The sequence below is a fragment of the Syngnathus floridae genome, chromosome 15 (assembly GCF_059516105.1).
Source record: "Syngnathus floridae isolate MCC-2025c chromosome 15, RoL_Sflo_1.0, whole genome shotgun sequence".
NCBI classification, from domain to species: Eukaryota; Metazoa; Chordata; class Actinopteri; order Syngnathiformes; family Syngnathidae; genus Syngnathus; species Syngnathus floridae.
Window position 1 is genome coordinate 4,792,576 of NC_142427.1, and position 22,928 is coordinate 4,815,503.

General features: G+C 40.9%; 1 protein-coding gene across 1 annotated transcript in view; it reads right to left on the minus strand.

Annotated features, from left to right (window-relative positions):
* Nucleotides 1-205: 205 nt before the first annotated feature.
* Nucleotides 206-22,928, minus strand: part of pcdh1a (protocadherin 1a) — a 54,984-nt gene continuing 32,261 nt past the window's right edge. Inside the window, exons 4-5 of the mRNA XM_088399431.1 lie at nucleotides 16,594-16,813; nucleotides 206-4,067 (exon numbers count right to left, since the gene is read on the minus strand). Coding sequence (XP_088255557.1) covers nucleotides 3,697-4,067; nucleotides 16,594-16,813 — 591 coding nt within the window. The 3' untranslated portion in view covers nucleotides 206-3,696. The remainder of the gene's footprint in view (nucleotides 4,068-16,593; nucleotides 16,814-22,928) is intronic.

The following is a 22,928-nucleotide window of genomic DNA, read 5'->3' on the forward strand; positions in this document are numbered from 1 at the left end:
TCATTAATAGCAAAAGTTGCCCTCGAGACAGTTTCAACTGATCATTGGGATAAAGGTTGAACGTCTTCAACTTTAGGTTGTTTGTTATATTCCCATCTTGATAAATGAGTAGATGCAGAATTGTTTATTTATTTATCATCAACCGGTGCCAATGGGACATCCAGAGTGAAAGCAGGAAATGGTGACACAAGACTAACCAGAGCCATTTTTTTCCCTGAAGTTATTTTATTACAAAGTTCATGAGGACAGTATTACAAGAGAAGTTGTCAACATGCTAAAACAGAACAAAGTTGAACACAGGAGTTGAACAAACTGGTAAGATAAGACAATCCACTGTTCACAACAAACATAACTCGATTAAGTCTTCAGGAGGTGAGAGCCAGTGAATGACTACAGTGCAGGCATAGAACGGCCACATTCACACCGACTCAGCAAAGGTCAATCCAACCAAGGCAAAGATGTGCACAGCTCAAGAAAACAAGTTACAATTTTTATGTGCCATCGGCTTTTCTCTGAACTTTTAGAAAGCGTCACTGTATGTACATAAAACTGTACAAAAACATGGCATCACAAGCATTTTTGTCCCATATAAATATACCAATAATTAGGATAACAACTAGATTCTCTCTTGCAAAGACATATTCTCAAGGCAATCGTCTTTGTTTTCCATGGACGGTGAAAAGGATGAAAATATGTGCGCGGTTAAATTTCTGGGGCCTTTTTGAATATAAACCAGCACTGACATTTCAGAAACTGAAAGAAAAGAAATAGTAAACAGTTTCTACCAATTATCTTTGGAATTCATGCGAAATCCCAGCCTGCTTTGCGAGCAGACGGAGAGTTGTGGAGATCTATGTACACTAACACCACCAACAGATATTTTAATTTTTTTTTCTTCACACAACCGCTTTGCTAAGAGTCTTTGACTGACACAAAAACAAAACCGCTTGCCAATTTCAGCGCAGTAATTTGTCCAGCTGTCCACAGAAATGATCACTTTACAATACAGACTACAGAGAGGCAAAATATACTCAAGTGAATTCAACATTAAATCAATGCAAAGTACAAATTAAACATTATTCAACATAGTACTTTAAATCTATTTCAGTGCTTTGTGACGTCCTTTATTTTGACCAGTGTCATCCTCTCTCTATTTCAGAGGGGTCATTTAGTAAGACGTCAAATCAAAAGGTAACGTGGGTAAATTCTCTTTGATTGTGTTGGTGTCAGTTTGAGGATCTGAATAAAAACAGAAGCATTATTTTGTGGTGAACACAGAGTACACCGGCTATCATCCCTGCCCCAATCTGCCGATCGAGGAGGAGATGCATTTCAGATAAGCGTCTACTTAAACTGGTATCAGGTGTGGATTAATCCCTGGAGATAAAAAGGATAGATGCAAAGCAGTTGCAGGTCCGAAATACATGAGTCAAGAAGACCTAAACGGATAAAAGTTGTGACTGAGGCGATGTGGCATTGGCTTTATCACTCCTTGCTGTCTTTCAGTTTGTCGTCAATTCCAGGTCAGTGATCGCACCCGCTGCTTCCGGGCCATGAAGCGGCTACTCGTGGGGCTTTAATCACAGTGCATCATGGCTGTTGTTTTGAATTTTATTTCAGTCACTAAATGGCTTTGAAAATAGCATAATGCGCTCTTTCTCCCCCTCAAGGCAGGATAATCGCCCACATTATTTAATCATGGCCATGTCCAGTAATTTCCATATGTATTCAGTTCAATTACTCTAAATGCAGTTTTCAATGGCGGTGTGATGAGGTAAGTGCTGATCCTTTTAACTGATTGTAGTGCTGGCGGGTAGATGTGCATTATTTGGTGGGCGCCTTGTCCTGGGGAGGTGCTTCGCACGCACACACACACACACACACGCACACACACACACACACAGAGACACACACACACACACACACACACACACACACAGACACACACACACACACACGCACACACACACACACACACACACACACACACACACACACACACACACACACACACACACACACACACACACACACACACACACACACACACACACACGCCACAGCTCAAGACTCATTACTTTCCCTCATTGGGATGGGTCTATTCAGAGATCTTTCTTCTTTACTTAGAGACAATCTCACCGTGGAAATTTTGCTGCAGAGGTGAAAGGTATCTACAAGTCTAATCAAATCAATGTTTGAATCAAAGACATCGCCTGGCACTGTACCATATTGCAAGACGGGCTAATGTAGTCATTACTAGCTTCCAATTACTGACTAATACAAAGTGTCCTTCAGGCATATCCTTCAGATTGACTTGGAAAATTTCCATTAGGGGAAACAAATCCCTACATTTTTGTAGCCAAAGGGAGGGGTGGGGGGGGGAATCATTGATGTATTGAGAACGCTGGCTTGAATACAAGTCTGTTTACATTATGTTAATGATGATTTACCTGCACAATGCTTTTCAAGGACCATGCGCCTTTCTCCAATAAGTAGATACACAGGGCACAGAATTTACCTCTTAAAACAGCGAGTGATAAAATGGGATGCTTTGAAAAAAACAAGAAAAGTGCTTAGAATGAAGAGGACTACATTAAGTGCAGTATGAACTCCAATTTCCCACTTAAGATCTATAAGTGTTTTTTTTTTTTGTTTTTGTTTTTTCTAGCACCTTACTTATTCATTAATTCGAGAGGCGTCATCATACCTTGTGAAGGGAAAGCTCTAGTAAGTCGATTGTCTGGATAGAGGAGAGCTTGAGAACAGAACAGAAAAATGACACACTAGTATATTGTGAGTGAGTCACAAGGAGTTGAGGCAAAAAAAAAAGAAAAAAAAAAAAAACAGTCCCAATTTGTCGTTTGGTCCATGTGACTCCGGGGGACTATGGCCAAGTCAAGCGTTTTGATGATAAACTATAGGTCACAGTGCTGAGAGTCAATGGAACATAATGCTTGTTGAAATGTTACTGCAGAGCTTTCTCCACCCACGGTGAAACTCGGCAGGGAGCAGAGGTAAAGGCCATTTTGCTATGATTAGGGGTTGAAGGTGTTTGTGATTATATGGCGCGGATAAATGCTTTCCACAAAATTGAGCTTCTTTCCCAGATATGTTTTCAATCAAGTTTTAAACAGCAGCAGCAAAGAAAGCCTTAACTACGCCGAAATTGTGAGCCAAATTGCTTTTTTTTATCAGCTTCTGCTAGACAAAATTATACGTAGAGCACACTGTTCAAAATGTATTTACAGCACTGTACAACAAGAGAACATTTCATTTGATTGGTAGTCAAAAGAATAATGCCGTCTGAATGGGCTTATTGGCTCTCTATCCAAATCTACCAATGGCACAAAAGCACTGTTCACAAGTTTCAAATTCAAAAGATCACTGCAGACACCGTCGGACTTGGCTAACTACAACAATTATTTGTTACTACTAAAAGTAGTACTGACCAAACTCGTTTTGAACCTCATGAATAAATAAATTATAGCGCATATCAATTAACCTTGTGGAATTTGTAATAAATATGCTAATAAATTAAAAGGTGAAGATGGCAAATGACCCGAGTGATCACGCCGCTAATCGAATGCATGACTGTCTCGTGTTAATTTCAACTGGGCATTGGCATTGGTAGGTGGGCAGCCGTATTTGTTCCACTGCCATGGTTGATCTTTTCTTCATTTGTGCACTGGCCAATATTCACAGATAGATTTCTCTTTTCGGAGTGTGGGCAGGTGGCGAGGTGGGTGGGAACTCAGATGTTACGCTGAGCGGCATCTCCTCCAAGGGGCAGTCCTGACTGGCATCGTGACCGCTGCTAGTATAGGCACTGCGAGAGGGTGGAAGGCGTGACCGGTGCTCTTCGCCTCCCAGAATGGCGCTGCCATTTGCCAGGCGTCCCAGACTCCCTCTTTCCTGGTAAGGCACAAAGGTGGAGAGTTTCGGGGGGTTCCTGGTCCTGCGTACAGGAGAGGGATGCCCGGGCATCCAACACGCATCTGAATGGCCCAATTCACTGCACTCAGTTGTACAGTTTCCGGTCATTGCCACATCAGGCAGTGAGCGAATGTCTGCAGGCAGAAGAATGAATAAGACATTGTTAGTGTGCGTTGAAACATCTCATTAATCAAAAACAAACATTGATAAACGTCTTTACAATCTATCTCCAATCAGAAACGGTGTCATCTGAACACAAAGAATCCCCCCTCCCTCTCCTCTTTTGAGGTCTTTGCAGCTGTTGCTATGCAGTGAGCAGCAGTTGCTATGTAGCTGTTGCTATGGCTGTGTAATGAGCACGACTCTGTGTAGTCCACTAGCTGATGGGATACATTCAGGAGATGGCGTGCTGTGTCTGTGTCATTTAGGAGTATCCGACAGCAGTTAGTCGGGCATGCTTGAAAAACGACATCAACAGTTTTAACAGCAGCGTATTGATTGATTCTACAACATGCTTTTTGTATCATAAAAAAAGGATGCACCAAAATATATCTGCATTCAAATAAATAAATATGGGTGTAATGAAGTGTGGAGAATTTCTGTGCTGTCAATCAATAATGTTTTATTTAATGATATATTTACTCAGCAAGTCCTTATTAAATAAACAAGACGATAAAGCAGTGACCTAATTCCGTTGTGCAAAGAAACTACAAAATAACTCCTGATCACAAAATAACAAGTGTTTCAATAACTTTATTAACCCATTATTCTACCTACCTACCTACCTACCTACCTACCTACCTACCTACCTACCTACCTACCTACCTACCTACCTACCTACCTACCTACCTACCTACCTACCTACCTATCTACCTACCTACCTACCTACCTACCTACCTACCTACCTACCTACCTACCTACCTACCTAACTAACTAACTAACTAACTAACTAACTAACTAACTAACTAACTAACTAACTACAATGAGGAAAATACCCTGTAGCTAGTTTTCTGCACAAAGAATGTCATTTTAAGTGCAGCAGGCAGCCGGCTGACTTGTCATACAGCCTACCTGTTGCCAGACTACATTTTCGGTCGTGCTTTGATGAAAACCATTTGGAATTTGTCTTTGTTATCCCTTCATACTCTGACAAGGACAGGCAATCAATGTCTGTAAAGCAAAGAATAGACAATATCACTCTGACACTAGCCTCGTAGAACGTTCTGATTGCTCTGATAAATACATTAGTGTGATGTCATGTCAACGTTGCACATACAATCAAAGAGCATGCACATCACTGATGCCTTGTCTGTTCTTACAGAAACACAGCGGTATCGGAGTGAATGTGTTTGTGGGGAATGCATAGAGCTTTGTGGTTGCTGGATTGGACTGATGCAAGCACATGAGATGATATACCACAGGCAGTTCAGGCAGCCCATGAAGGAAATGGCGTCTTAACTGACATTGGACATCAGTATTGTATTGTTGACCAACAAGATATTTATCTCACAAAATGGCAGCGCTCTGAGTCTTTAAATCAATCAAACAGCAACATTTTGAATGCTTTTAAAATCATTTTTCAAAGCTATGTCCACACATCTATTATTTGAAGTAGAGATACCGCTTATGAAAATACATTTAAAAGATTTCATGTCATTGTAATTGCCAGACATTTTGTTTATCGGACCTTGGGGAAATTTGACAATAGCTTGACAGGGATTTGCTTCTAAACAACCCCAAAATGATTTGACTATTTGGTTCAAATTGTTCTCTGGCATGAGTAATAAACTCTTTGCAGAGGGCAAAAAACGGTGTTGCATAATTTTTTTTTTTTTTTAATTCTTTAGTCAATCTCTTGGATGGAAACATCTGTTGAATACCCAGTATCCAACTGATTTCAAGCTGCAGGGAATGGGAATAAAATGAAAAAGACAAGCAGACCAATGCACATGCTAAACTCTGATGGAAAGTGCCTCAATCATAACGTTCCGTTTTAAAATAAACACGAACAATGTCAATTGTTTAGACATTACACAAAATGGGTGGTAAAGTTTGCTCAAGATGGGTACACATATTCTGAACAAGAATGTTCTGAACAAGAATGCTAATTTGACGTGTCCCAGCTGGTCCACCGCTGTTTACGTATATTATAGACCAAGGCTGCAGGTGATAGAGGGTTGCCATGGCAAAATTGCTGATATAACGTGCCAGCATACCTCATAGATTTTGAAGCTGGTATTTGAAGACAGAACTATCCCACATATATACAGCTAAAAAATCATCCATATTGCACGGCCAATTGTTTGTCACAATAATAATTTCTGTTCGAATAGGCTGTTGCTCTATCTTTTGTTGCCCTTAATCTCATTGTTCCCCCTAATCCTAATTGCTGCTTTTACAGCGTCTCAACTGAGCTATGCTTTTTATATTCTCTCTTAATTATATCATTCACTTACAATTATATTCAGTAAAATGATACTTTTGAAAAGGAGCCAACCCCAAATACATGCCGGCATAAACACAAAATGCTTAAATGCAAATCTTCAGTAGGAGCCAGGAAAACAATACGTGTGTATATCTCAAGCATGATGACAGGAGTTTATTTCTCATCTCTTCCGAGAATATTGTGTGTATGCATCATTTTGGTGAAATGGACCCCTGCTACAAAATATGTTCAAGGGAGAAGAGTTGGGTGAATTGTTGAGCGTCTGAGCGTGAGCACACTTGTGTAGGCAAAGACTCCAAAAGGATTTCACACTTGATTAAAGCCTCTCCACAGCTTCCAGGAGGTTTACTCCACACCAAGCCGCCTAGTGTCAAATTCTGCATAGCTGCAAGACCCCAAAAAAATCATTCACGCATCTTTATTGAAACCCAGTTTTTATGCTGCAACTAAGGATGAAATATAATGTCATGTAAATATAAACACATTTATTTTTAATGTACTTGTGAACTGCGAAGAGGGTCAAAGCATTGACAAATCTTTACTGGTTGCCAGTTTTACTAAATGACTCAAGTTTTAAAGGCACTGACCATGTTTAATGAAATCCAAAGAAAGCATGTAATGCATCCTGATGCCAACGACCACTGGGTGTGCATCAACAACATCAACAGCAACAGCCATAAATTAAGTAGACAGCTCATTGCCTGCCAAAGTTTGACATTTTCTTCTCACAATGTCAAAGCGCATCTTCCACTGTGCCAGGAGACAACATCAATGGTCAAAGAGCAGCTATTATCATTCCCAAAAGTCTCATCTCTGTTTGTGTTTCATCTAAATTTTCACATGGTGTTATTCGTGAAATAGTGTTGATAATTAAACAAGCAAGAGCTCAAAATTCGGGAACTACAGTCTGGTGTGTCAGATTTGTTGCCGTCATGAGTATGCATATCATTTCAAGCTTAAGCAAGTCATTTTACAGCAGTTGTCAACATGCAATAACACTAACAAACATGCTCATATGACCCCCCCCCTCTCTTTAACACACCGTAAGAAATGAATAATTTAAATGGATGGATGTTGACTGAAGCTGAAATACACATAAGAACTTGATCTGCTTCGCTCTTCCAAAGACAAGATATTCCTTATTTGTCCCACACAGGGAAATATAAAGGGGTAACTTCCTCATGCATAGTGAAGGATACCTACAAAATGTGTCAACTGTTCATCTCAATGAAATAATAATACATATGGATTTAGTTTGCCGTGATGTACGTACAACCACGCTGCTGTTGGGAGATAATTTTGTTAATTTAAAAACCATCACAAACAACAAGCTATGAATTATATTTATTTATAGACAACTGTCTATTTGTTGACTGTAGTTATAATACAAATTATTTTAAAACACAAACAGATTAATTAGCATAATTATGTTGGGTCCCATTAACCTATTACTAGTGCATGAATCAAGAAAGAATTAATAAATACAAATAAGGCATGTATTTACTTTTATTAGATTTCTTTTCCTCTTTTGTGGTTTGAATCACAAGTGACTCATGTCCTCTGCCTTTGAAAGAAAAATATCACGGCATAAATGGCGTCAGTGGTGACGGTAGTCAGGAAGGCGACTGGCATCCCTGACTAACTACTTGCAATTTAGTTTTACACTGTGGGACTCGGACTGTAAATTTGATACAGACTTTGTAATGAATCTCATTAGATTGTGCAGGTACCTAATGTTGTGACTGGTGAGTCCCTGAATTATTTAATGGAAGGAGCATTTTAAGAAAAATGATAATGGGAAATAATTGCTGCTATATTTTGCAAGTGGAATTGGCTGCCTGATTCCGGAGGGTTTTGTGATTTAGCTTTAACGAGGAGGAGTACATATTTTTTCCAGTATGTACATACTGGAATTAAAGTCCTGTATCCGCCATTGGAAACAAATTTACCTGTATTATTCTGCATTAACGTTACATATGACTCATGTGCAATCTGAAATCATGAATCAGAAAAAGAAAGTGATCATCCTCACATTTCTTTATCCTCAGTGTGGACCTCTGCAAAGCTTCTAACAGCACCTCGGATACAGTGGCACTCTGCAGAGTAGTCACAGGGGTAAGGGTAGTCGCACAGTTTAGCCCCCACCAGCCCCACACCCCACGCCACGCCATCCCCCGGCTGACTGATCCATGTGAAGGGTGGGTTTGCATGCCGCTTGCATCAGGGTGCCAGTGGGAGGTGTTGAGTGTCTGAGGCAGGCTTCCTCATCGTCTGATCCCCTGCCCAAAGGCATTGGGAGGTGGCGGTGGGGAAGCTGCCTCTTCCTGAGATTTCACACTGCCGCTCTCCGTTTGATTGCAAATGCTGCGTCTCCCCACCGGCTGCTTTCTAGTGCGTGTGGCACACGGCTATGATCGATGGTAGAAAAAATATGAGAGCCACAGCTCATAGAGGGATAACAGCCACTATCGGTTGGGAGTGTGTGGGTGATATTAATGGGTGTGTTTGTGGCCCCTGCAAACGGTTTATGTGGCAAAGGCAAAAAAAAAAAAAGTTACAAGTAAAATACTCTACATCTGAGTAGACATTAGCAGCTGGTTTGGGCTGTCAGTATAACAACCGGCTGTGAATATATACTCTGTTTGTCATCCTTGGAAGAAAAAACAGGGTTTTGTATATCTTTAGCTGTGACATGTCAAGCCTTTTTTTTTTCCCACACAAGCGCTCAGAACAGTTTCTCACAGCAAGCCGAAAGAACCAAAAACAGCTTTTTGTTCTCCAGAGGGGTGCACAAGCACTGCAAGCACACACACGGTTTTGACATAAACATTCTCCTTGCAGAAAACACACAAAAGGGAGATAGAGTTAGGAAAGTGACACTTGCACTTTTACATCTCACAGACATGATTAGAATGTTTTCGGTCAAAGAGATTGTCACTTGAACTTGCGAGGCAGTCAGCCATTTCCCTATTTGTTATAACATTGTACTGTTAGGCTGCTGACAATTTATTCCAAAACATGTTTTGTATACAGCGGCTCAAATACAAAGCATCATCTGCCTTTGACAATTTTTTCGCAGTGGATTCTATTTTTAAAGCCTCTAACGTGTGCCTGCACATTAGCAGCTTTTGTTGGTGGTGGTCTTGTGCATTTTGTATCGCAAACAAAAAATACAATTTAACAATATAAATGCAAAACTACAATGCAAATGATTCAATGTTTTGGTAGAAACCAGTTCCCGTTTAGTTTTCCACATCAAGTCTCTCCTGGCATCCTTAACCACACAGGTGACGGAAAAAGAAATTCTGAGTCCACTGAAATGTCTTCTTGATTCATTTGGACAATTGCCGCTCTACCGCCCGGACGTACAGCCCAAGCAATCAAATCGTGACTCTCAGTCGGTTTGCATAATGTGAGCTCTTAAATTGTTAGTGTTGACCTACAATGCAAATTGGGATTAAATACCACTTCTAACATTGCATCATTGAATGGCGCTTGTTTCTGGCTCGAGTAACTCCTCTTGGGGGATTCATACAAAGATTTTTCTTCACTTCATGGATGTAACTTTGAAGTCTTCCTGAGCAGGTAAGGCCACATGCTGACAGCGCCTGATGAGCGGACATGACGGCCAGCGGCACGTCAGGAAGAGCGGCTGTGGATGCTTCACCAAGTGACTGTACAATTCCTGTCAGTTTTTCCGACATGCGCAATTTTGCCAAAGAAGACCTTAATTTTGAAGACTGCTTTGTGAGGGGTTGCGTTTGACAAAGTCTTAGCACCTTCTGACAGATCACGCTATGCACTGGCTCCTCCAATTGAGGAGTTGATATGTGATGTGTGCAATATCGGGGTTGAGCACGCTAAATGTGAGCACAGCTTCGAGTTGTTCTATATTAAATGAAGCGTCACTTGGCTAATATTGGACCTCAAGGTGCAGCTGAATAAAATAACCAGCACAAAAATAAACTTTTGAGAGATTCATCCTGGGAAAACACTGCCATGATTATTCAATGGAGTGTTTAATCACCCAGACCTTTGCTGATGAATGTGACATTCACTTGGCAAGTGTCTATTCCTATCTCTAACCATGGATTTTTTTTTCTTGTAGTGTTCCTGCATCTGAAGCCTTTAAAAGCTTTCAGCCGTTTTATGTTTTCACTCTATTGACCTGTGTGCCATCGAGGCAGCACCCTATGGCTCCAGCAGATCCATGATGCTCTAATGTGCAACTACAGTCAAGTAACCTCACATACATTTAAGCCCACTATAATTTTCTTTTTCTTTGAACCAAGTGTCCCACCTACCGTATATTGAAATATATTTGGCTTCATGTTTATTTTCTCCCATATGGTATTTTTTCATTGATAAGAAAAAATAATTTATCAGTGACTGTGCTGTCAAAAATTTCCCTCTCGGAAGAAAAAGCTATCTCCTGCTCTGCTTTTCATTCAATCATTGATCGTGTTGACATGTAAAACAGATGTCTTCCATGAGCCGTTTGTCCCCCTCCCCCCATATCGATCCTAATGTATCCCTTGGTTAATTCGATCTTTGATCGCAGCAGTGTGAGACACTGTTGGATCTACCAAATGACCTAGCAGTCTGAAAGAAATACAAGATGAAGAAGGTTAGCATCCAGTCTGAATCCAATACAAAACACACGATGCATGGAAATAAGCAATGAAATCATTTGGCACCAGCACATTGCTGCAACTGCCCTTACCTGAACTCTGGATGACCTAAAAAATAATCTCTCACCACTAAAAAAACGTAGCTGCACAAACATTTTTTTTACGACACAAACCAGCACAAACGAAACAGACTATTTCGCTTAAATTTTGCGTGAGGTCAGGGGCCAACTTCACGGAGGTCTTAAATAGCCGCTGATTGGTGACTGACCTAAGCAAATGCATTGGAGGGAGAAAAAAGTATCTGACGACAGACATCATCTTAAACCAATCAGCCCACATATAACCCAAACATGAGTGTTTTAACCCACTTGGCGCTCAACTTGACATTGTGGCTGGGTTTGAATTAATGTATCCATTGTGTTTGATATTGGTATTCAAATATATGGAATAAAAAGGTTAGAAAGTAAAATTTCCACCCCCAAAAAAGTAAAAAAAAATTCCCATGAGTCTTTTTTATGGCTATGCCTGCCATCTGTTCTTCAGGGCCCATGTATGATGGCTACCTCATTTTGTTGCCAGACACAGTTTCAAAGTAGATAGCTCATCAACATAAGTGACAAGTGTAGATGCCGTGCAATATATCGCTTCAAGAGCAAAAGACCGACAGGTTTTCACCGATGAATTGCAAGTGCTACAAGAATCTTCCTCTGAAGGGAACCCTCACAAATCAGTGACAATATTCCGGTGGTGAGGAGTGACTGCCTAATTAACGCAGACATTGAGTTGCACCACACTGGAAAGTTTCATTATAGAACATTTCTGTCAGAATTCTTGAAGAACATGAGGTCTTTAGGGACAGCTCAAGTGAAAAAGTATGCTTTGGAAGCCAGAGGTTTCAAACAACAGGCAAAGGGATTAGTGAGGTTTGACACAATTCATAAAAAGAATTGTGGTCTTTTGTTTTAACTGCACAGTAGAACAAATGTTGCGGCACCATGGCATGAAATACAAACTCATATCCTCTGTTGCTTAAGGCATGTTGACTATAGATAGATTAACACTATACAGTAAATTAGGAATTGATCTTTTCACAGGGAGATTCTTTTCATCGCAGAGGAAATGAATATAACCATACTGCTGTGTTACATTAGTTTTTTTTTATATACTTTCTCAAGTCATTACTGGGTACGGATGCTCCGTGAACCACAATAAATGTGGCAATACCATCAATTGCCTGTGAGCATCTAAAAGACACGCCATTCTTCTGGAACTCTCTGAAAATCAGGGAATTCATGTCAAGAGCATTACAGTGTGAACCCACTCCCTCTGGTTGTATCCATCATTAAGGGTCAGAACACTAGAGAGAAGGGGTTTCAGCAGCTCTTGGTAGCCAACAAGGCAGCATGGCGGGATGACCCCACAGGACTTTTCTCTGATGACTGCCTGAAGCGCTTGACAAACTGAGGTTGCATTGGGTCTGGCCCCCTCTCCAGCATTGCCTCCAAGATGCACAGCACTCTAACCTCATCAGCAAATCACATATGCGGTGACACTTAAAAGGACCCCACCTCAGGTAGTCGATTTGGCAAAACGTGCTACTCCATGCTGGACATTCTAGCAGACTGAGAAAGGTGAGGGTGCTTCAACTCTGCCCCAAGAGGCCGGTTTAGAAATTCCTGCATGTCTTCTAATTGACACCTTCGTTTCTCTCTTTTTTTTTAAATACAATATTGCATTCATATAGTATGATACACGTGTTTTCTCAGAAACGTAATAGAAAGTGGAATAACATCCAACTGAAAAAATGTGATCATCACTATTGTTATTCATGTCAGCAGGACACTGTGATGAAACTACAGAGAAATCACTTTAATGCGCAAAAGAAGGTGAAATGAAATAGGAGGGCGTAGATTTATTGAGATAATGGGGTTTCTATTCTGGTTCCTTCTGGATTTCACATGTGGCTGCAATCTCCGCTACTCTATTATATGTCAGCTCATATTTAAAATCAGCCAATTTTATAATTTGCTTCAGTTAATAATCTTGTATTATCCTCATTCAAAGGTTTGGCCATTCTGCTGCCGTTTGATAATTACGGTTATCTACAGTCGGGCCCAAATTTTCAGTGTAGTCATGCTGTTTGTGATCACACAAGTCGGAGAATTATTTTTCAAATGTAAATATCTGAATTTTGCGATGACTCGACATATAATTGCTTCTATATTTGATCTAGATGCAGTCTTCCTTAAGGCTACCGCTGAAATAGGGGGATGATGAGACATTGTCTATCTGCGGTGTCAAAACCAAATCCAGGTTAGAAAGTTTAATTCTGCTCCAGTTAGGCTCTTCCACTGACCTATTTGCTCTGCAATAAAATTACAAACAAGCGGGGGGTAACAAACAGCAGCAGCACAATGCATGTGCAAGAATGATCTCACAATTTTAGCCGTATTGCTCAAGACAACTTGCCGCAGGCGACCACTTGATGGGGATCCCCCCCCTACAGAGGCCTCTTACAAAACAAAAAAATCGGATGACTTTCCCTTTCTGGTAGCAGATCCAGACAGACATAGTCCATTGCAGTATTAGCGAGAAAAACGACAAGATACCTGTATGAGGACACCTGCACTTGTGCATGAGTGTAATATTATGACACCCGGCAGAGACCCAAGCTGTGACTCACGGGCCAAAAAGCTCTATTAAGGTGACATTCTCTCACTGCACAGTCTTTCTCCGAAATGCCGTAAGATGCGTACATGCTTTGCTCATTATTTTCGTATAAACACAGAACAGATTGTTGCCAGGAAGAGGTAATAAAGGCTGAAAAGGTTGATCCCTGCGTGATAGTGGTATGGTAGTCATTAAAAGCAGAAAATCCCTGACAGGGGTTCAAAAAGAACAAACATTTGACACTACATGCATCCTCTGAGAGATCTAAGGCTGGAAAATCAGACAGCATTTCTGAAGAAGCTCATTATCATGCAAATGGCATTCATGCCATTTAATCTCACCCTGCTTGGTATCCCACATGGCAATGAGTCCACACAGAGGAAGCGACAGTGAGACCGCACGCAAGCTCGCAAGGCAAGCGTCCATATCAAAATTCCTCCATCTGCGGATATTAGTTTGTTTGGTTGTTGTTGTTGTAACCAATGACCAACAGGAAAGATGTTCTGTTCTTTTTTGGAGTAGGCATGACAGAACTGGTTGTTCAATAACAGAGTAAGCTCAATTTTCAGTCAGATTCTGAGCAGCAAATCTACTTACAATTGTTGACAATTGAGAGCATAAAAGGTCAATAAATCATGTGCTTAAAAAAATACAATTGCTGTGCTTTCAAGTGAGGAATCTATACTTGTCCTGATAAAACTGCTTCTACGTTGTGTGCAGCATCCAAAGCAAATTTGTAACTGCTTCGCGTTCTACTCAAAGGACACTGAATGGTCTGTTCAACATCCATCCCATCAGTTTGAAGGTTGGCCAGATCCAGCTGGCATGTTTCGAAAATGCAGTTGCTTTCAAGGGTAGAGAAACATTAGGATTAAAAGTAATTAAAGGTACCTGATTGTATCTAGAGTCAACTGTATAATCATGTTTTAGGAACAATAAGTGAAATATTTTCAGTTTTTCTTGTATAGCACTGAACATATTTGGGTTTTGTTATCTCCTATACACCGAGTTAATTGTGCACCACTTCCGAGACACCGGGGGGTGAACAGAGTTACCTCGAAGCCGTCAATGACCTCACTGAACTTCTCTCCAGTCTGATTTTTGCCTCAACTCACTGCACTTGACCTACCGTTCTCCATCAGGTGCTTCCAGAGTCACACAGGCCAAAAAGCCTAATAGGATTTCTTTTTAAGATTCTCACAATCCTTCACTATGGGTGTCTACAAATGGGTTCAGGGGTTACTATCACAATAGGCACCAATTACTTTGAGGGCAAAGCTCAGGTTGGCTGCCGGGTGGAACATGGTCCTTGCCCGCTTCGGGACGTGGTCAACATTGTGCCAGAAATGGGAGTATGACAGACGTTCCGAGAAGACCCCCCACTATACGTTTGGGTCTGTCAGGCCGGACTGACATTCTTCCCGACCATTGGAGCCAACACTCAACAAGGTGGTGATCAGTTGACAGCTCCACCCCTATCTTCCAAGACATGCAACCACAAGTGACCTGACCACATTGAACTTTGGTCATAATTGTCCTGGTGACAAGTACACGTATGGACCTTCATCTGCTTCAACATTATGGACAATCCAGCATTTTTGGTTTTCAGTGATACTGATTGCACACAATTCCAAGATGTAGAAGCTTTAACTGTGACTAATGCCACACATTTGCATCACATATCACTCTCAAGGCCAAAGGCACTCCACAAAAATAGACTCACTGCTGTTATAGTTCAACTTATGTAACAGAATAGACATACCTGTCCATATTAGCGGGGCATAGAGATGCAAAGGTGGGGAATCTGAGGTTCATACTGTGTTTGATTTTACTTTAATAGAGTGACACATCATGCTCCCCGCCTCATTTTATGCCTGCCAGTCATCTCCACTGTGATGAACACAAGCCTGCACCAGTGCAGCCTGTCACTCTGTCACTCAAATGCTTAAAAAGAACTTCATGTCACTATTCAGGTGGAACTGGGGAGAATTTCAGATGTCTCTTTTGATTTTTCTGTCTAAACCTCCCTTTTATCTGGGCTCAAGCTTATCTCCCTGAAGTGGGAATCACATTTTAATTAGGTCTATCCTTGGTTCGTGGTTCATCATCACATCTCCATATCCTATGGGTTTGCATGTCGGAGACTCTTAGTCCCCACTTCCTGTCACAATCTAACATCTCCCACATCTTGTGACATCGTTTCATTCTGTAACGGCTCCATCACCATTCACAGTCAGGCTCTCCTGCTGCTGACAACAAAGAGTGCCCTGTCTGACTAAAACTTGCATTCTGCAGATGGGCAAAACGATCATATGGAAAGGATTTAGAATTAGGTTGGAAACGCACATTCTAGCTATATACAGAGGTATCCATTAAGTTTAACTTCATAGTGGTCTTCAATTTTTATTTAGTGGAATTCTCAAGATAAATTACAATAAGGTTCGAAAGATAGGTAATGCAAACCCACCATAATAAATCAGTGTGTATATATATATATATATATATATATATATATATATATATATATATATATATATATATATATAAGAGGTCTGTCTCAACTTATGATTGATTAGTTAATTTAGCAAACTGAAGGAGTGCGTGGCGATACATTTGACCACAAGATGTATTTGGGAATATTGCTGAAAGTTACTCTCTCTGAGGGATTTTGTTTTATTAGACTGTAATAGGACTTTAAAAGATATGGCTTACTGTATTGTGTGAACAACAGGAGAAATTATTCAACACAAACTATTATATGAAATATATATAAACTCTTCAAATTGTCAAGGAACAAAAGAAACCACACAGATATTTTTAAAACATACACCAGCAGAACCCTTAATGGAGCAATTTGCATTTAAATCCATATTCATCAGGGTAAGATTGAAGGGGGTGCGATTATCAATGTACCGTTTTCAGGGTGTTCGCTCTCGCCAATGCTGCCATCTGGAGTGGTTCGCTCATAGTGATCTTCAGGCAGGGTCAAGGGTCCGATGCGAGGGCCAGACGATGACTTGCTGCTGGGTGTCTCTGATTCTTCTAAGCCGCTGTCATAGTAACTGTGCTGGGAGGCATCCTGCAGGTCCTGGACAGGGTTGGCGGTGGAGAAGGTCACTCTCCGATGGGGATGCTACAAAACACAGACATACAGTAGACACTTTTTTTTTCTTCACAGCTACACTTATCCTTTTGTTTGTGTGCTCCACTGAGAGACGCAACAAGTTGTGTGCTTGCAGTTAGAGATGAAATAGTGTATCGAGGAAAGTACTGGTACACCTTGATATTGCACCTGCAGGAACTGAAAACGGAAGACAATATCAAGTTGTTGTACCCTTGGCAGCTATAACAACTCATATTCTTTTGAGATGACTTTCTGCAAGATTTTCTTGGTTGAAACTAAGAGGTCTGTCTCAACTTATGATTGATTAGTTAATTTAGCAAACTGAAGGAGTGTGTGGCGATACATTTGACCACAAGATGTATTTGGGAATATTGCTGAAAGTTACTCTCTCTAAGGGATTCTGTTTTATTAGACTGTAACAGGACTTTAAAAGATATGGCTTGCTGTATTGTGTGAACAGCAGTAGAAATTATTCAACACAAACTATCATATGAAATATAAATGTCTTTGTATTTAAACGTACTGGATGATCATATTTCCACTTTGAATATACTACAAGTTGTAGGAGGTTATAACTCGGGTAACTAAGCAGATCTACTCTGACAACAAAAGTTGTATTCTGAATTTGCTGGAGACAGAAAAGCAATGGCCAAAGTCTGGCAAGTGAAGTGATAATTCATCCTCCGTGTATTGACGTAGTGTTTACAATGTTATCATTTATTTATTATTGATTTACTCTCCTGCTAATTGCGCGTGCTTCTGCTCAAAACAGCTAAAATTCTTGCAATATTATTCATGTTTCATCTGTGTGTTTTTTGTTTTTTTAATCTTACGACTTCAAAAAAAATTGCAGATGCCAATGATCAGGCCACAAACCTCAATGAGATTCTAAATCCCCATATTAGCATACTTTTCCACAGATGTTGAAGTTTAACAAAGCAGAAAAGGCAGGAAATATGACTGTGATTTAGCGGAAAATTAATCGTTAAGGTCTCCTACGCTGGGGAGAAAAAGAGAATAAAAAGGAGCATCGCAATTACACTTTGACAGTCACTATTTCCTTGTTACATGCTGATGAGATTTGTTGAAAGATTAAAGGGGCAAATGCATGAAAGAGAGTGCCGATGGAATCTTGAAATCAATGGCTTGGGGAGGAATGGGGCGGCAAATAATAAATCACTCAAGATCACACCCTTTATCAAATTGAATGGATTGTAAATACAGTTAGGGGACCATTAAATTCTTTCTTCTAAAGATCAGATTACTAATGGTGACTTACCGCCGATCGACAACAGAAAGATGACTCTGTACGATGCACATGTAATGGAACTCCCCCACGCCCACCCCCACACGTGCTTCTCTTGTTAAAGTCAGGAAAGCACTGAGACAGCAGAACAGGTCCGCCTCAGCCGGACCCGTCAGCCTGGATCGATACTACCAGTCTCTGCTTTTCACCGTCTCAACCACTTTTCTGGCAAACAAAAGCCCCTGCTGGAAATCATACAAATTATCATCATTTTAGTGCATACATGCAAGGCTTTGGAGAAAATGCTTTTAGAGGAGTGATCCGAACAATGTTTCCTTAATACAGTTAAAGGGCTTCCAAATGTTTCTTGTTCATCTCTGACTCCCTCAAACACTTTTTTTTTCTGTGTTGCACTGCTGAATCTCCTCATCTTTCATTTTATTTGAGTTTTAGTGTGCATCATATTTTCTCTGCAAGTAGTGCTGATATGTCCATACATCAAACACAGTATGCAACATAAAAATGTCTTGGGTATATCCGTTAGGGTTTAATGGAAATTAAGGTGGAATTCCAAATAGAAGCGAACAATTTTTGACCCAACAATGGGTCCTTATAGTCCTTACGATTTATATGCACGGTGCAACATCAAGAAAAGACAGCCTCGGTTAATATGGACCGATAAGAATAAGCTATTTGGATTCCTTCAATTAAATAGTGAAGAGCAACAATTTCTAACAAAATTCCTTGTTGGTGTTTGAGCAGTCTATTTCGAAGGATCTCTTGTACAGAAGAATCACATGATCAATATTCCGATAACATATCATAATTCTCCCTATGATGGTATGCTTTTTGTGATATTTAATCAAACATCCCATGCACTATATGTCGGTGGTGCATTCGGCTCAGTGACGATAAGATAAGATAAAGTATAATTCTCTATTTGTCCCACACTGCTAAATTCCAGTTCCGTTTGCGCATCAAACTGCCGCCATCATCTAATCTATCATTTAAATGTGAATGTAGCATTTAGTTGTTCAAATATGGGTTCTTACTTAAACTTATCCTCAAGGCTTCACTCCAAAGACTCAGCATGTTTCCAGGCTATGATAACTAGCAAAGGCTGCCGAGATGGGAAATAGATTCTCTTTTTAGACTGAAAGCAAATCCTTTGCCAGGCCTCGGGGCTGCAGGGATGTGGCAAGACAGAAGGATTGGAAGGGGAAGCCGGTCAGGAGTGGAGAGTTGGTCAGGCAGACAAAGACAACACTTTGGCTGGAGGGGACTAGCAGAAGGATTGGATTCTGGGAAACTGGAGCCAGTCGTAGGGGATCGGTTAGGTATTGTGGCTAGCTACGGGACTAAGACTGAAAAAAGGAACATTTATGATGACTACATCATGCATTGCGGCTAGCTACGGGGCAAAGACTGAAAGACGGAACATTTAGGATGTCTACATTCCAACCTCCACAAAACATATTGGATAAATGAATTTGTTTCACAGCAAAAATTGCACTGGAAATTTTAAGAAAAAAGATGATAAACTGAGAAAAATAATACCGGAAATAAGCAAAAATATCTGCCAACAGAACAAGATATAAGAAATACTTTCTTGAGAAATAAGAAAATAATACTAGGCCCATATCTGCAGGAGTCTTGAAATTAGAATCTATCTATCTATCTATCTATCTATCTATCTATCTATCTATCTATCTATCTATCTATCTATCTATCTATCTATCTATCTATCTATCTATCTATCTATCTATCTATCTATCTATCTATCTATCTATCTATCTATCTATCTATCTATCTATCTATCTGTCTGTCTGTGTGTCTGTCTGTCTGTGTGTCTGTCTGTCCGTCCGTCCGTCCGTCCATCCATCCATCCATCCATCCATCCATCCCTCCCTCCCTCCCTCCCTCCCTCCCTCCCTCCCTCCCTCCCTCCCTCCCTCCCTCCCTCCCTCCCTCCCTCCCTCCCTCCCTCCCTCCCTCCCTCCCTCCCTCCATCCATCTATAGTTGTTTACTCAGTATTAAGGATTCTCTCTTTTGAGGAGTATTATTATTGTTCTATCTATTGGGTGTAAACTATTGTCTAGACTGCACAGTGTCAATGAAAGGGGCCACAGAATCAGTGCAGTGTCTGCTGATTTGCACCACTGCTCCCTAGTGGGACATAGGACCCGACTGTTGCCGTGCTTTCCAACTGCACCAACTATTCAGTCCACTCTTGAAAGCTATCTGACACCACTCTGCCACCACGTGCCCTGTCACTCAGCCAAGCCTCACTGATTGCCAGTACTGAGCCGCCGGTTCTTATGCAGATGCTATAGCTTTCTCATCAACTCCATCACCTTTTTACTTTCTGCAGAGTGGTTGGTGAGGTAGATTTAGCATTTGCAACTCTCCTGTCAATGCGGCTGCCGCAGAGAGAGTCAGCAGTGTGAAGTATCTGTGAGTACACATTCTTGATCACTTTCCCTCAAGAATAGCAAGCACTCCAAAGTTCTGTATAACTTCCTGGTTTGGATAGTGTTAAATGTAAATATTAGCCAAGTAGAATAGTTTGGACAGCCAGCAAAAATCCTAGGCGGCCTGCTCAGAAGGCAGCATGAGCTCCAAACCCAGCAGCAAGCTGAATCTTCCCACACGTTGTCAGACTGCTCAATGGTCTGTGTCACCTCCCATAATTGAACAATTCAACGTCTAGATTAGAAATGACACTCAACATGTTTAGTTGTATTCATGCTTATTATTATTATTATTATTTGTGTATCTCTTATAGGAATTACAATACATTTTTGTCATGCATTTTTTGCCTGCCCAATTCCTTCTTAGAGTTTTAACAAATGCAGACTTAAGTGTTACTCTGTATGCTGAAAACAATTTCAGGAACACGCTCAAAGCATAACATTTCATAACTCTGAATAATCACCAACTCTGCAAGTGAAATTTGCTACTGGGGGAAAAAAACAACTGCAAAAAACAGATTTTCTTCGGATAAAATAAAACTGGAAGCTTTAGAGGTTGAATGTCTTGAGTTGGTATGACTATGCAAGAGAGGCCCTCTTCCTTTTTTCCACAGCAAAAAAAAAGTGATATAGGATGCTCTCCTTTAACACTCTTAAAATTTCAAACTGAAGAAAACCTTTGTGGTCCAGTTTATCTACCTATCGTTGCGGTATAGCCAATGTGTACTGAAGCTGGAAGCCAGCCATTTCCTACTGAATCATAGTTATGTGTCACTGAGATATTATGAAATGGGTTTCCTGCCCATGTTAAAGGAAACGGCTGATGTCTCAGCGCCCCCCGTGATATGAAAAATTCAATTTAAAAGGATGAGCCAAAAAAATGGTGCAAGGCCTATTTTCATTCGTCCCACACTGCGAGATATGGCAATGATGTTATATTGTGTGGAGGGAGTGATGCCAATCGTGCTGCGGAGGAATTCTTTCATAATTCAATTCAATTTCTTCAAAATCCCAGTGGCAAGCTCCTCTGCCAAAGTGAGGCGGCATGATGGAGTCAAACAGGGAGGGCTGCAGACAAAGACGGAAGAAGAGGGACTAAAGATTGAAACAACGGTGAACATAGCAGCCGAGTCACAAAGCCACTTCCACCGAAAAGGTAAAAATACGCTGGTGACACAAAGCGGATAGAGGAAATTACTTTAGCAAAGATAACTATTGACATTTCTAGAATGCCCAAACTAATTACATCTGTGACCCATCTGACAGTATATATGTGAATCAGTTACATGTAGATCGAGAAATGGTAGATATCGTTGAAAAATACCTAGAGGAGTTCACAGGCTCTGGCATTTACTGTATATATGCTGGCATCAATGAGGTCCCACCTGCAAAGCCCCAGAAAAATTGGCTCAACCGACAAAGTTGACAAAGAAGAAGTGCACCCCTTAGTGTATCCAGCAAGCATATAAGCCCGGATAGACAGAGGGCATTATTCAGAAAATGTGTATACTTTTTCTTTTTAATTCCACCATCATGTTCACATCCCTTCCACTGCTCTCTTGTCTCTCTTTAGACACACACACGCATACACACACGCACACACACACACATATGCACACACACACACACGCACACACACACACACACACAAACACACAAACACACAGTTGTTGTTTTTTTTGTAGGTGCAATAGCTCGGAGGCAAGCAGTGTGGAATTGGAGTCTTCAAAGAGTCTTGGATTATCAAAGAGACACAGCTACCAGAAAACTAGGGGACACGCTGCAGAGGGGGGAGGGAAGGAACATAAGCGAGAGGCGGGGAGGAGAGAAGAGTGCACGGGAGTCAGCATGGGTTTGGCTGGAGGATGAAGTGATCAGACAAGGGGATGAGGAAAGGGAGGTGGATAAAGACCAGAAGTCCCTTTGTTCACATACTGTTAATGGAGAGAAAAAACGACCAGAGTGAATGCATTAAAAAACAATCACACAGGCCCTAATGGTCTTGATAGGCAAGACTGAATTCACATCCTTCACTGTCTGTGTCACCTATTCTGGAGTGCTTCTTTTCCACTACGCCCCTCTCCCACCTCCAAAGAGAATTTCATCTCACTGGAAGCATTGGCCTTGAAATACCATAATGTTGTTACAGTAAAATCAAGCATTACTGCAGCGGGACCCACCAAGTGTGAATATAGCTGCCATATCTAATGACAAATCGGCGTGTTCACGCCATTCCATATGACAGGATGTGGGAGTGCTGCCGTGAATGCATCACCCATTGACAAAAAGCTCTTCGTCAGCCCCTCTGTCCTGCGATGAGCTATGGATGTCTATTCTCCATTACAAGGACACGTCTGACTGTGGAACACGTTTCGAGCCAGTGCGGGGAAAATATTCAGCTTGGTT